The sequence below is a fragment of the Phocoena phocoena genome, chromosome 19 (assembly GCF_963924675.1).
Source record: "Phocoena phocoena chromosome 19, mPhoPho1.1, whole genome shotgun sequence".
Classification (NCBI taxonomy): domain Eukaryota; kingdom Metazoa; phylum Chordata; class Mammalia; order Artiodactyla; family Phocoenidae; genus Phocoena; species Phocoena phocoena.
In genome coordinates, this window is record NC_089237.1 from 961,700 (window position 1) to 976,445 (window position 14,746).

General features: G+C 39.0%; 1 protein-coding gene across 1 annotated transcript in view; it reads left to right on the forward strand.

Annotated features, from left to right (window-relative positions):
- The window catches only part of CEP112 (centrosomal protein 112), a 411,619-nt gene that overhangs the window by 2,173 nt on the left and 394,700 nt on the right, over window positions 1-14,746 (forward strand). Inside the window, exons 2-3 of the mRNA XM_065897006.1 lie at window positions 1,269-1,459; window positions 3,189-3,364. Coding sequence (XP_065753078.1) covers window positions 1,269-1,459; window positions 3,189-3,364 — 367 coding nt within the window. The remainder of the gene's footprint in view (window positions 1-1,268; window positions 1,460-3,188; window positions 3,365-14,746) is intronic.

Below are 14,746 nucleotides of genomic sequence, written 5' to 3' on the forward strand. Positions count from 1 at the left end.
AATGAAGCAGATTTATGATTTGTGTTAGATATATAATCCTCAAATTGAGTTAGACTGATAAAAGATAAATGTCAAAATGGTTTTCCTGAGACCTAAAAACAATTCTGTGTTGTGGTAAGATAAGATAGTCAGTAGGTCATTATATGTGGATTAAACTGTGCTACATTTTTTTTTTTTTTTTTTTTTTTTTTTTTTTTTTTTTTTTTTTTTATGCGTTACGCGGGCCTCTCACTGTTGTGGCCTCTCCCGTTGCGGAGGACAGGCTCCGGACGCGCAGGCTCAGTGGCCATGGCTCACGGGCCCAGCCGCTCCGCGGCATGTGGGATCTTCCCAGACCGGGGCACGAACCCGTGTCCCCTGCATCGGCAGGCGGACTCTCAACCACTGCGCCACCAGGGAAGCCCTGTGCTACATTTTTAAGGTAGCTTTTAAAGGGATAATTATTTTTCAAAATTACATGTAAATATGTAACCCTCAATTGTTTTTAGGGAGGTTAAAAGAAATTCCTAAATAAATCATCCACAAATCTCTGAAGATTACCAGTTTAATAAATAAAACATTTGAGATTCAATTATAGATTAGGTTAAAAATGCTAAATAAGATTGCATTCTCTCTCTCTTGGTTTGTGTAATGAGAATTACAGAAAGATTTTTCAACACAACTGAAATTATTTTAGAGATGGTTTTACAACAACCTTTTTTTTTTTTTAAACATCTTTATTGGGGTATAATTGCTTTACAATGGTGTGTTAGTTTCTGCTTTATAACAAAGTGAATCAGTTATACATATACATATGTTCCCATATCTCTTCCCTCTTGTGTCTCCCTCCCTCCCACCCTCCCTACCCCACCCCTCCAGGCGGTCACAAAGCACCGAGCTGATCTCCCTGTGCTATGCGAACAGCAACATTTTTGTCTCAGATTTATTTGGTAGCAATCCTGAGATCTTATTACTAGTTTAAAGTTAAACTCTAGACCAGGGTGGGTTGGCAAACTGTAGCCCTTGGGCCACATCCAGGCTGCTGCCTTTTTTATAAAGTTTTATTAGAAAACAGCCATAACCATTTGGTGATGTGTGGTGGGAATGGTGTGTGGCTGCTTTCATGCTACAGCGGCAGAGTTGGGTAGATATCATATGGCCGCAAAACCTAAAATATTCGCTGTCAGCCAAGCCCTGCTGCAGACTAGAGCAGATGTTTTATGGGTCTTTAAATGTAATGTTTTATTTTTTGAAAACTCAAGTCTCTAACAGCTCCTCTGTATTTCTAGAGCGGCAGAGGTGTGCACTTTGGATTAGAAAACTGTGTGAGCCTTCAGGAACAGGAGCAGGGGTCACAGGCAGGAGGAATCGGAATCTGTACGCAAAGCTTTTACTACACATGCTCAGGCGGGGGTCTCTCGAGGGCCCTTTCACCCACCGCCCTGAGCCAGGGACGCTGAAAACTTTACCTTCATACATGGTAGGTGTCTTTGACCAAAAGATGCATTCGTTTGTTTCTCTAAAAGTGTCAATTTATCATCCCATTTGGGAATGGTCATATTATTAAGCTACAAGTCCTAGAAAATATGTTAGCCAACACTATTTTTTTGCTCCCTGATTCAGTTTTTTTCCACCTTGAATGGAAATCAGATATTGAGCTCTAATGGAACCATACTTAATTGATTTAGTCATCCTGCAGTATTCTACAATATTTCTAAAAACATTAAAATGAATTTTTAAATATTGAGCCTTAATTTCCCACTAATTTTCACTGGATTATGTAATAATTTATGGATGTCAGTAAATTCTAGTTTATTAAGCTCTTCTGTATGTATTATTTAATGTAACGAGAGGTTGGATTGAATTACCTTTTTTTTAAGTTTTTTAAAAAAATTTATTTTTTATTTATTTATTTTTGGCTGCATTGGGTCTTCGTTGCTGCGCGTGGGCTTTCTCTAGTTGCAGCGAGCGGGGGCTACTCTTCGTTACGGTGCGTGGGCTTCTCATTGTGGTGGCTTCTTTTGTTGCAGAGCACGGGCTCTAGGTGCACGGGCTTCAGTAGCTGTGGCACGCGGGCTCAGTAGTTGTGGCTTGCGGGCTCTAGAGCGCAGACTCAGTAGTTGTGGTGCATGGGCTTAGTTTCTCTGCTGCATGTGGGATCTTCCCAGACCATCGTGTCCCCTGCATTGGCAGGCGGATTCTTGTTTTGTTTTTTTTTTATTATTTTTTGGCTGTGTTGGGTCTTTGTTGCTGCACGTGGGCTTTCTCTAGTTGCGGCGAGCGGGGGCTTCTCTTCGTTGCGGTGCGCGGGCTTCTCATTGCGGTGGCTTCTCTTCTTGCAGAGCACGGGCTCTAGGCGCCCGGGCTTCAGTAGTTGTGGCATGTGGGTTCAGTAGTTGTGGCTCGCGGGCTCTAGAGCACAGGCTCAGTAGTTGTGGTGCACGGGCTTAGTTGCTTCGCGGCATGTGGGATCTTCCTGGACCAGGGCTTGAACCCGTGTCCCCTGTATTGGCAGGCGGATTCTTAACCACTGCGCCACCAGGGAAGTCCCGGCCCATCTATTCTTAATGACCGAAGGTAGAACATTTTCTGAAACACATTCAGATGTTGAAATATGAGTGTATTGTATCATGCTTTCCCTTTCACACTCATTTTATGGAATTGTAGGAAAGGGCTTTATTTTACTAATGTTAATAATGTAAAGGCCTAGAGACCTGTCTTGGGTTTTTCATCTAGCTTGTGAGATACTGCAGGATGACTAGAAATTTTTATTTCTGGTTTTTATTGATTTTGGTTTCTCTGCCTACTGATTTGTGTGTGTGTGTGTGTGTGTGTGTGTGTGTGTGTGTGTGCAGAGTAGTTAATGATCACAGAAAGAAATAGGAGAGCACATGATTTAAAAAGAACTTTTCACTTATCTTTTCATACAGCTAATATTCCTTTTGTAATATAAATCATTATTATCAGATGTATCTGTCATGTAATTTTATCATTTATCAGATTTCTTATACAGCACAACATAACTAAAATGTAAATAAGTTATCCATTTTATGTATTTTAATATTTCATTGAATGATACATTTTTATATATTTTTATGTAATTGAATTTCAGTATTTGAAAGGTTGTCACTAAACTTGATGGAAATCTTAACTGATTATCTCATATAGTACATTTTGAAAGAATAATTTTTCTAATTTTTAAAAATCAGTCCATCTATTTTGATGAACCAAATCCAGCACAAGCCAAAGGATTGTCCAGCCCAGAAGGATTACCAGACTGGGTGATGGGCGAGCTGGGGAACGGTGAGCACAGATTCAGCGAGTCACGGACGCTTTCTTCTGGAGAAGATTGCTCTTTGGTACAGTCGCCGACCCATGTCCAGAGGTACGCCATGAACTTGGGGTTTCAAGTGTGTTTCATTATTTAGCCCATCTTTGGAACTGGTTAGTACATTCCATTTTTCCATGTGTTTTTTATGATAAGCAGTGGTTTACTTTATATTTTTGCTATGAAGTTGAGGGCTATGAAGGAATGTTGTATAGTTAAAATAACAGTTTTGCTTTTCCATTTGTTGTATATTCAAGATTATAGTATGTTTTTAGCTGCTTTTTGGATATATGTTAAATATTTCTATCTAGTCCACTGCTTGGAAAGTGGTGCCTGAAAATCTTTAAATGACACAGTTCTCTGTTTCCCTTTATGACAAGCATGACTTAAGAACATGTCACTGACTTCAACCAAGTATAACACCCTCCATATCCATCTTGAAGCTTATGCTTGAATTTCTGTCCTTTCCCCGTCATTGAACAGTATTCGTGTTGATTTAATAAAATAATGAATGCAAACATAAACCCTATTAAACTGTGCTTTCTTACTAGAGTACTAAGCTTAAATAGGATCTTTAGTACAAATAAAAGTGAACTTCTAAGTTTTTTAAGTACACAATAAAACAGTTGTAGTATAACTTTTGGCCTTTAGGACGGATAGATTTAAATTGGAATTTTATCAGATTTTGAGTTTTACCTTTGGCACTGTTCCCTGAAATGCTAAAGTATTGGACAGTGTCAATTCATACATCACTGCTCACCATTCTCTTGGTAATTTTAATTTTTGGAATTTGAATAGGTTAACAATGTAATCTTTTCTGCTTTAATTTTTTTTGGTTTATTCCTTAAAAGATACAGAAATCTGATTAGTAATTTGAAGTGTCTTCGTAGTTGTTATAGTCTGGTTATGTTTTTCAGACCTCAGGTATTACGGTGGAAAAGAACAGGTGAACAGAAAGCAAGAGATCCAGTCCATATGAAATTTTTTTATTAGAAAGGGGAAACAAATTAATATGGAACAGGAAGAGGTGATATAATTAAGGACATGTTTCGGAAGAGTGAAAAGGAATGAATAGATGAGTCCATAGCAGGTGGTGTTAAATACTAATTTTTGCCTTCCTAGGAGATTCAGAAGCAGAAGAGGTGTGACTGGAATTTTTGTTAGCTGTGTAGCAGTAAGTTGGGGTGTAAGGAGATTGTGGTCTCGTTACAGAGACTGAGGCAGGGACAGTGTTCTTCCTGTCTGCACGGTATTTCCAGTGCCTGGCCCTGGGCGGGCACCTGTGACCAACGGTATGAGTCTTAGTTTTTGGTGAGTGCCTACATGAGTCAGTGAATGGGCTGTTAGGCAGTGCCACACATTGAATTTATTCTGGACACAGCCTCTTTGAGACAGGCATATTGTGGCAGAGAGAACGGCTCGGCTCACAAGGATTTGCAAAAAGTACTGTTAGAAAAAGTTGAGGGAAGGATAAATTTTAGAAGAAGTTAAGAGATGTGTGCTTATAGGCTACAGAGATGCCCTGTTTGTGTCCTAACCTTTTCATATTTTTAACAGTGCAATTAGTAAAGGCAATGAAGGAACTGGAAAAGGCAAGTCTCTTTCTAGTCAAGTGTTAGAATTTCACTAAGGCCAAGGCCAAGTAGGGCTGCAAAAACAAAACTACTCAGGGGTATCTTTACTTACATGCTTCTCTTAACTTAACTTGATCTATTTAAAAATTTTAATTTGCATGTACATTAATTTAACATATATTTGTAATTTTACGTACATGAAGGCACTTAAAAATAAAACTAACATTTACTTCATCTAAAGGCAGTACAATTGATTTAAGACCAGATACAAAATGTGTGAGATCAGATCAGTAGTGGTGGTGGAATCTATTGATGGTCTGTCTTCGTATTTTTTTCTGAAGTTGTTCCTTTGCTCTGAGCGGTCATACTGTGCTGCTGAAAAAGTTAGAATCTGCTCGTGTTGACCTAATACATCTCCTCCGTTCTGTAAGGAATTGTTTAAAAAGTTTAAGAGGCTTATAATATTTGACACATGTATGTTTTTGTAGTGAATAATTTATTGTTACTTAGAACTGAAGTTTAATGCTGCCTCATAAATGTTACAACCACTTCAACTTGTCCTTTGAACATCCTCTTTAATCTTAAAAGATTTTCCCCCTTAGTGTTTCTTTTTTGATCACTTTATAAAATCCTGCTTTACTTAGACCTTTTTGTATGTGAAGTATTTCTAATGGCATTTTAGATTATGCTGTTTGTGTCCTAGCCTTTTTATATTATTAAAGATGCAGAGTCCTTTTGAAGCCTCTTTGTTAGGACTCCCTATTCAATAGAGATGGCACCTTTCCTTTACCTTTATTCTTCCTGTAGGATATGGCATGTAGCCTCTTTCTGGACACATTAGAAGTATTACGAGGTCATATTCTATCAGGCTTATTATCATGCTTTTTTCCACCAAATACACATTGCACACTAGTAAACTTACCATTTCACTTCAGACAGTTTCAACACATAACTAGTCCTGTCCTGGTTTTATCCTTTGCTTTCCTTTTTCATAGTTCTTGGTGTAAGCTTATGTTATTACCCATGGTTTATTTTATAAAAACCACTTTCCAATTTGCCTTGCCATTTTATTAGAGATCTTTTATTGTATTTAATGTCAAATAGCTGCTTCCTTTCTTGACAATGAAATACTTGAATTATATTTGAATTTGGAGCATAGTTTTACAAAATGTTACTAACGAGACCATAGACATAGATCTCCTGCCTGTACAGTTTGGTTAATTTCATTTAGACAACCATACATGATACATCATGGTTGGTGTATGGAGATACATGATACACATGGTTGGTGTATGGAGATACATACATACATACATATATGGAGATACATCCATATAAATTACTTCCCGGTCATCTTTCAGGTGCTTACCATTGAGAGGTGGTAAAGATCCTAATTGTCTTTGTGGTACACAGAGTTTCAGGTGGCCCCGAGATCCTGCTCTGGGTGTTGACAGCCTTGTACAGTCCTTCCTCCTTGAGTGTGGACAGGACCTGTGAGTGGCTTCTGACCAATAGAGTATGGCAGTGGTGATGGGCTGTCACGTCCATGAATACATTACGATGCATAAGACTCTGCCCTGCTGGCAGACTGGCTCTAGAGGCTTGCTGTCTTTTCCTTGCTGGCTTGAAGAAGCAGGCTGCCGTGAATCCCATATCCAGAAGGAACGGAAGCTGCTGACAACCGTGGCAGTGGGGAAGCAGATTCTTCCCCACTGAGTCTCCGGATGAGAACCCAGCCCTGGGCAAACCCTGACTGCAGCCTCGCGTGGCCTTAAGCGGAGGACTGAGCTCGGCTGCACCTGCGCTTCTGACCACAGAAGCTATGAGAAAATGTATGTGTTCTTTAAAGTGGTATGTCTGTGGTAATTGGTCATGCAGCAATAGATGACTGATACAGTTTTTATCCTCATTTTAGAAAATTATGCAGTCTATATATGATGCACGCTCTTTGTAAAAACCTCAGTGTAGAACTACGAAGGGTAAAAAGCGTCCTTCCCTTCATGTTCTTGCTTCACTTCCCTCACGAGAGGTAGTTGGCATCAACAGTTTGGTGGGTATCATTCCATAGTACACACATACCCACACGTATGTAATTAAAAATTACAGGGCTTCCCTGGTGGCGCAGTGGTTGAGAGTCCGCCTGCCGATGCAGGGGACACGGGTTCGTGCCCCGGTCCGGGAAGATCCCACATGCCGCGGAGCGGCTGGGCCCGTGAGCCATGGCCGCTGAGCCTGCGCGTCCGGAGCCTGTGCTCCGCAACGGGAGAGGCCACAGCAGTGAGAGGCCCGCGTACCGCAAAAAAATAAATAAATAAAAATAAGTTGGCTTGTACTACATGTATTGTTCTTTTGTCACTTAACTGTGTCTTAATCCTGTGTCATGTAACCTGTGTAATCTTTTTCATCACAGATAATAATCCATAGCATAGATTTACTGTAACTTACCCGTCTCGTTGCTTTTGATTCGTTAGTGTTAGAAGAACGCCTTAGTTAACATCCTGGTACATATATCATCATGCACCTGTGTGTGTTTGGGCTATTAGTGATGCTGTAGCTGGGCACAGTAAAACATTTAATGGGTGAGCTGTTGGTGGGATTATTAGTAGGTTCAACACCTTGTGCAATGGTAACAAAAATATATGGGCTAGTATGGGCTTCCCTGGTGGCGCAGTGGTTGAGAGTCCGCCTGCCGATGCAGGGGACACGGGTTCGTGCCCCGGTCCGGGAGGATCCCACATGCCGTGGAGCGGCTGGGCCTGTGAGCCATGGCCACTGGGCCTGCGCGTCTGGAGCCTGTGCTCCGCAACGGGAGAGGCCACAGCAGTGAGAGGCCCGCGTACCGCAAAAAAAAAAAAAAAAAAAAAAAAAAAAATATATGGGCTAGTATGGAATGATCTCTAAGATGTATAAAGTTCAAAAGAAGTACATCAAAGTGTAGTAAGCTTCCATTTGTGTGTGTGTGTGTGTGTATTTTAAAGAGGATATATGGATACGTATGGGTACGCGTGCATGGAATATTTCTGGGTGCCACGTACAAAACTGTTTTACCTTTAGGGAGTGGGAGTAATCTGGTGTGAAAAGTTCAAAAATTTTTTGTACACGTGTCTATGTTATTTTTAATAATCACACATTTTTTGATAGATGGTGTCAAGTTGCCTTCCAAAACACTATCTTATTAAAATGCTTGGGCGCACACGCTGTTTACAGTAGTGGTGCACATTAATAAATCTCACCATATATAGCAAATACACAGATTTAAACATGAGTGCAATTTTCCCAGGGAACAATCTCAGTGTTTGTGGATTTCACTTGTATTTCTAGTTTGTTAAAATAGGAACCAAGTGAGGCAAGTTGTACGTTTATGGAGCACCTACTGTATGCTAAATACTCTTCTAGAAATCTTTTGTAAGTTATCTGATTTCATCCTGTCTGTAATTCTGTGAGGTTGACAAAATTGCCCTTTGTATTTATTGATGAGGTAACAGCTTCAGTAAAAGGTCAATAAACTTTCCCAGTGATGGATTCAGTATTGGAATCTAGGTCTTTGTGATTCCAGACCCCATATTCTTTCTGGTGTTCCATGTAGGCATGAGTACTTTATGCAGCAAACATGGGAACTTCACTATAATCCATTTTTTCTCCACTTGTTAGCAATCTTGGGCGACTATACCTTTGTTCTTGGTTATTTCTAGGTTGAGCTGAAATGAGGCAGTTTGCCTTTGCTCAAATATCACTTCTGACACTTGGCAACCATGTATCCTCAGGCAACTTACTTACTTTCTCTAAACCCCAGTTTCCTCTCCTGTAAGTTGGAGATGGGGGTAGTACTAACGTCAGAGTTGTGTGGGTGAAGTGCATACTGCATGTCGAGCTTCTGACCCGGGACCTGTGAAAGTGCTGGCTGTTGCTAACGCCATCATCAGTGGTGCGGGGATGGTTACTTTAACAGGCCACACAGGGGCTTGCTTGTTAGAGTGACTGCTCTTTTGCTTCTCTCATTATCTAATCTTCCCAAAGCGTATTGTCTTAAGATCCATTGGTCATTAATTATTTTCAGTTCCTAAAAGTCATTCTGTGTTCCTGAGAGAAAGAAATTAATGCTATGCAGAAAAGTTCAGATTGTAAGTATGATTCCTGCACACTCTCAGAATAAAGAGAGGTAATAGTATTCTAGAAGAGGCTTTTGGGAGTTCCTTGGTGGTCCGGTGGTTAGGACGCAGTGCGTCCACTGCTGGGGCACCGGGTTCAATCCCTGGTCAGGAAACAGATCTTGAAAGCCACGCAGTGCGGCCAAAGAAATAAAAAATAAATAAAGTAAAAATAAAATAAAAGAAGTTTTGAATCAGTCTTTATTTAGATAACTCAGCAAGCCCCCTTTTCCAGGATAGAGGGAACACAGTGTGGCTGGCCCTGTTTTTAAACATTTTATCACAGCGTGTATTAGAAGCTGCCTAAGTGACATTAGACTTCAGTTCTTGTCGTCTCTCTGTGCTTTTTTCTGTGCATTATCCCAAAGACAGACACAAAGATAATAGATTTTATTTTGTCCTCCTGTTCTGTGAAAAATGTTTTGAAGCTTCTTTTTTTTTTTTTTTTTTTTTTTTTGTGGTACGCCGGCCTCTCACTGTTGTGGCCTCTCCCGTTGCGGAGCACAGGCTCCGGATGCACAGGTCCAGCGGCCATGGCTCACGGGCCCAGCCGCTCCGCGGCATGTGGGATCCCCCCAGACCAGGGCACGAACCCGTGTCCCCTGCATCGGCAGGCGGACTCCCAACCACTGTACCACCAGGGAAGCCCTGAAGCTTCTTTTTAATGGCTTGTATTTATTTTTATAATTTTTCAGTCAAGTATGATATGGTCTGGTAGCTTATCACCAGAGTGTAGTTAGGTTCTGGGATAGGGGGCGATGAAAAAGAATGATGTAATACCCCTTATTATTTCTACTGGAAACTTTGGTTAAGAGTTACGAGTTAGGAGGAAACAAAGAGGAGAGATGTGGAACCAATGCCGACCTTTAAACACTGCTTCACGGTGGAGGAGAGACAATGCTGCTTATTTTAGAGGACTTCACTGCTGAGAAAGAAGTCATCAGTTGTTTACATTTCCTCAGATGCCACTTTATAAAGAGTCATCATCCAGATTGCTTAAGAATTGTAGGAGCATGCAAGCAGAATTATTGTTTATTATATATGACTTTTACCATATTAGATTTAGGTTAATTTTACATAAATTAAAGTTTTATCTTTTGATTTATGTTGTGTCCTTCAAATAACAAATATGTTCATACCGTTAAGAAAGGACTTGGAGAATAATTATCCTATTTTAAATGAGTATAGAGGACTATAATTTCTGCATCTTGCTTTAATGAGATCTTTCCATGGGTTATTTGATGCCAGATTTTAGTTTGGAATGAAGAATCTAATTATAGTCCTGCCTTTATGGAAAATATGATTTGCTTTACAATGAGCCTCTTTATGATGTGGTTTTCCAGGAATGCATTGTGGCAAAGAGCTGAGACTGTGTCCTTTAAAAATGTCTCCCAGTACAGCCAGCGTTTCATGTGCTGGTACAGTTTAAGAACATCGCCAGCAGATGGTGACCAAGTATAATGAAAAAATGTACTTATGGTTGAGTATGTTGATCTGTGTGAAAAAACATTTTTCACTTTAAAAATATTGATTTAATTTTTAGTCTGTATACTCAAACAACTGTAGTAGATAGAATCTTTTAAATTTGTTAAACTCCATTTCTATATGTAAATGGCACTGACCTATAAATAGCCCCTGCTTCTAAATTGTTGGATGAATTTATAGGGGAGCTTATCATTACCTTTCCTTCCTAGGGTTTCTTTATGTCCATTGGCATAGATAATTACGGTTAGGGTTACATGTAGTAAAACATCCTTAAATATTATTCACAAAAAGTACATTCATTTTATTTAAGAATTGCCCTGTTGATTAGGCAAAGATACATTCTGCACTAGTACATTACATGTCTTCATTCCATACGTATACTGCGTATATTCCGTAGCAGTGTGATACAGCATCCCGCGGTGGTGGGCATGTTCCGCAGCTGTGCTGTCCAGTATCGCAGCCGCTATTCACATGTGACTGCTGAGCACTTGCAGTATGGCTGCTGTGGCTGAGGAACTGAATTTTGGGTCTTAATTAGTTCAAGTAGCCATATGTGATTAGGGGCTACCAAGTGGGGCTTGGAGTTCTAGACCTGGGTCTTCCTGCCAGGTGGAGAGCTGCTGTCTAGGTGGGCAGTGGGAGGTGGGTGTTGGTGCATCTAAACTGCCTCTGCCCCCGGGAGAGACCTGTGTTGTGTGCTTACTGCACTTCGTGGGTATCTCCCTTCTTTGGTGAGGATCGCCTGTGATCAGTATCTGGTAGCTTCCTGTTGGTCAGTCTAAGGTTTAAGAGGACCTCTCCCCACCAAGTCTTTTTGGAAGAAAGAAAAATTAATCATTTTTCTTAAATTAATGAAAGAAAAGTCAATCTTTTTCATCATTGTGTTTGGAGAGAACGTTTAGTGAGGAACAAATGTGATTAACTTGGTCTTTTTGCCAGAATGCACACTTGTTAGGTAGATGTTTAACCTTGAGCTCTAGGGGTAAGACTGCTTCATAAACAAGGGATGGAAACTTTCTTAGGATCCTCAATAGAACAGTATGTTTCACACCCTCATGGGACCACTTAGCTGCTCATTAATTTTCAACAGTGATGTGCTAATTAAATATCATTCTTAGGTATTTACCAAGGCAAGGCCAAGTGACAACAATTTGTAACTGAGATGGAATAGCTTTGAAAGTAATGGCCTTGCATTTCTTTTAGGCTTTTTTTTTCATTGAGTCAGATTTTTGACAAATTTAGTCACTTCTAACTTTTTAAAATTTTTTAACGAGTGGGGCTTTGTAATAAGTATCTCTTTGTTTCACAAGCAAGTTTCTTTTTGTGAGATCATAATATTGAACAGTTTAGTTCTGATTGTTCTTTTAAACAAAAAAGGATGACAGTAAGCTTATATGTGTTGTAAAACTTAGAGGGAATTAAAATACTCTCTTGAGTGTTGATACTATTAAACCAGAGATACATTAATAAACGTTGATTTAAATGAGTGACTTAAAGCTGGTTTTTAATTTTAAAATCAAACGTGTTATTTTAAAGTAGGAAATGGGGAAAAATACAAAGTCTTAAAAAGTTTATGAATCTCTGATCATTTTTTGGTTTGGTCAAGCTTCTCATTTATTTAAAATTTAGTTTTGTTTTTCTTTTTATTCCTAATAAAGTTCTCTTTGAAATATTAAAATAAATATATTGTGGATCCGTGGAAGTTATTTTCATTTTCTTATTTTCAGTGTTATTTGATACTTTACTGCGGTATTAGTTGTTGCTAATTATTTTTGTGTTTCATTGATATTTAGCAATACCATAAGAAAACTATTCCTCAGATGGTATATAACAGTATACTTGCTGCTCAGATGAATGCAAAGATGTGAAATCTAAAGTTCTCATTTTAGTTTCCTGATTTATAAGGCAGTAGTTGTATTACTCTTAAAAAGTTTTACCTCTGTGAAACATAGCATGTATGTAAAAAGTGTATGAAAATGACAGGTACAGTTTAAAGAGCAGTTAGAAAATAAACATCCCTATGCTGCTAACCCAGCCAAGAAATAGCACCTCACTACTCCAGGAGACCTTCGGCCGTGCCTCCTCCCCCTTGTCCTGAAAGGCCAGCGCTCTGTATTTTGTGTTGATCATTTCTTTGCTTAGATCAAGATAGAGAACATGACCAGCTCTCCAGAAACCTCTCTCTCGCTCCCTCCCAGTCATTTATCGTCCCCGCAAAAGGTGACCACTATTCTGCATTATATCAACATAGGTTAGTTTTTGGTTCATAAAGTATTTTCACTTTTTTCCAGCTGCTTTTGTTCAACATTATGTAGTGAGATTGATCCATGTTGTTGCATTTAGCAATGGACTTTTCTTTTATTACTGTGTGAATATATCACATTTTTATGTCCATTCTGCCATTGTTGGATGTTTGGGGTTGCCCCAGCTTTTAGCTATTAAAAATAATCCTGTGAACATTCTTTCACATGTCTTCTAGTGCACGTATGTATACTGTGTTGACTTGGAAGTGTAATTATGGTAGATACTGCCAAAGAGTTTTCCAAAATGGTTATAGCAATTTACATTTCCACCAGTAAGGCTTTCAAAGTCTGTGGCTCATCGTCTTTACCAGTACTTGGTTGGTCAGTTTCTTTTAGCTTTAGCAACTCTAGTCTGGTACATGTGAGTTTTAATTTGCATTTTCCCTCATGACTAATGATATTGAGCACACTTTTCTATGCTTGTTGACCATTTGGGTATCTTCTTTTGTGAAGTTCCTGTTTGTTCCCATTTTAATAAAAATGGTTTGTCAGTCTTTTCTCCATTGATTTGTTGCAACTCTTTATATATTCTGGAAACAAATTCTTTGATACAAGTATGGCAAATGTCTTCTCCCACGTTCACTGGTATGTTCTGTTGAACAATATTTAATTATAATATTATTTTTAGTCAGTCATCTCTGATATTCTCTTTTGCATGTGTCCTGTTTAAGATTTCCTTATTTTACCTTTCTCATTTGGATATGTGCTATATCTGGAGTTGATTCTTATGTATGAAGTGATGTAGGAGTCATCCCCCCACCCCTCCTGTGGATAAATGATAGCCATCTGACCCAGTATCATTTAAAAAAGTTATTTTTCCCCACTACTATAGTTGACACCATTATTGTAAACCAGAAAATCTTACTTGTGTGGGTTTCTGGACCTTGTCTCCTCCGATGGTCTCTTTGTGTGTGCACTAATACTCACTACACTGCCTCAGTTACTGTGGCTTTAAAATAAGTCTTGATTTTTGGTAGTGTAGTGCATGCACTCCAGGTTTCTTCTTCTTTAAGACTGCCTTGACTCTTTTTGGTCCTTTGCATTCCCATGTAAATTCTAGAATTATCTTGCCGGTTTTAATAACACACATACACATGCCCCCGTTGAGATTTTGATTGAGAATGCATTGAGTCTGTAGATCAACTTGGGAAGAATTCATATCTTTATAATATGGAATTACTCCACGCCCCAGGCAAGCAATGCTCTGCTCTCTGTCACTATAGTTTTGCCTTTTCTAGAAGTTTCTTGTGAGTGGAATCATGAATTATGTAGTCTTATGCATCTGGTTATTGTTTTTGAAGTTCATGTGGCATGTATCAGTAATTCATTCCTTTTTATTCCTGAATGGTATTTCATTGATGAGTATATTACATTTGTTTATCCACTGACTCGTTAATAGATATTTGGATTGTTACCAGTTTTTAATTATTCTGAATAATGCTGCTATGGACATTCATATACATATTTTTGTTTGGACATGTGTTTTTCATTTCTTTTGTGTAGATATCTAGCAGTGGGTTGTGTGGTAAGTGTATTTTTAACTTTTTTAGGGAATCAAATCATTTTCCAAAATAGTACCATTTGACATCCCCATTAGCAATATGAGTGTTCCAGTTTCTTCACACCCTCAACTCCTGGTATTTTCTGTGTTTTAGATTTTGGCCATTGTAATGAGCATGTTAGTGGTATCTCGTGGTTTTAACTCACATTTTTCCTAATGACTAATGATGCTGAGCATCTTTTCACATGCTCACTGGCCATTTGTGTCTCTTCTTTGGAGAAATGTCTACTCCAGTAGTTAACTGCTCCCCACACGCCCAACATACAATAATTACTATAGACATTTCTAAAAAGGAGAATAATAGGAGGTACAAAGAAGTCCATAGCAATTCTGAAATCCAGTTGGGTAAATGTTGGAAGTTCCTTAAT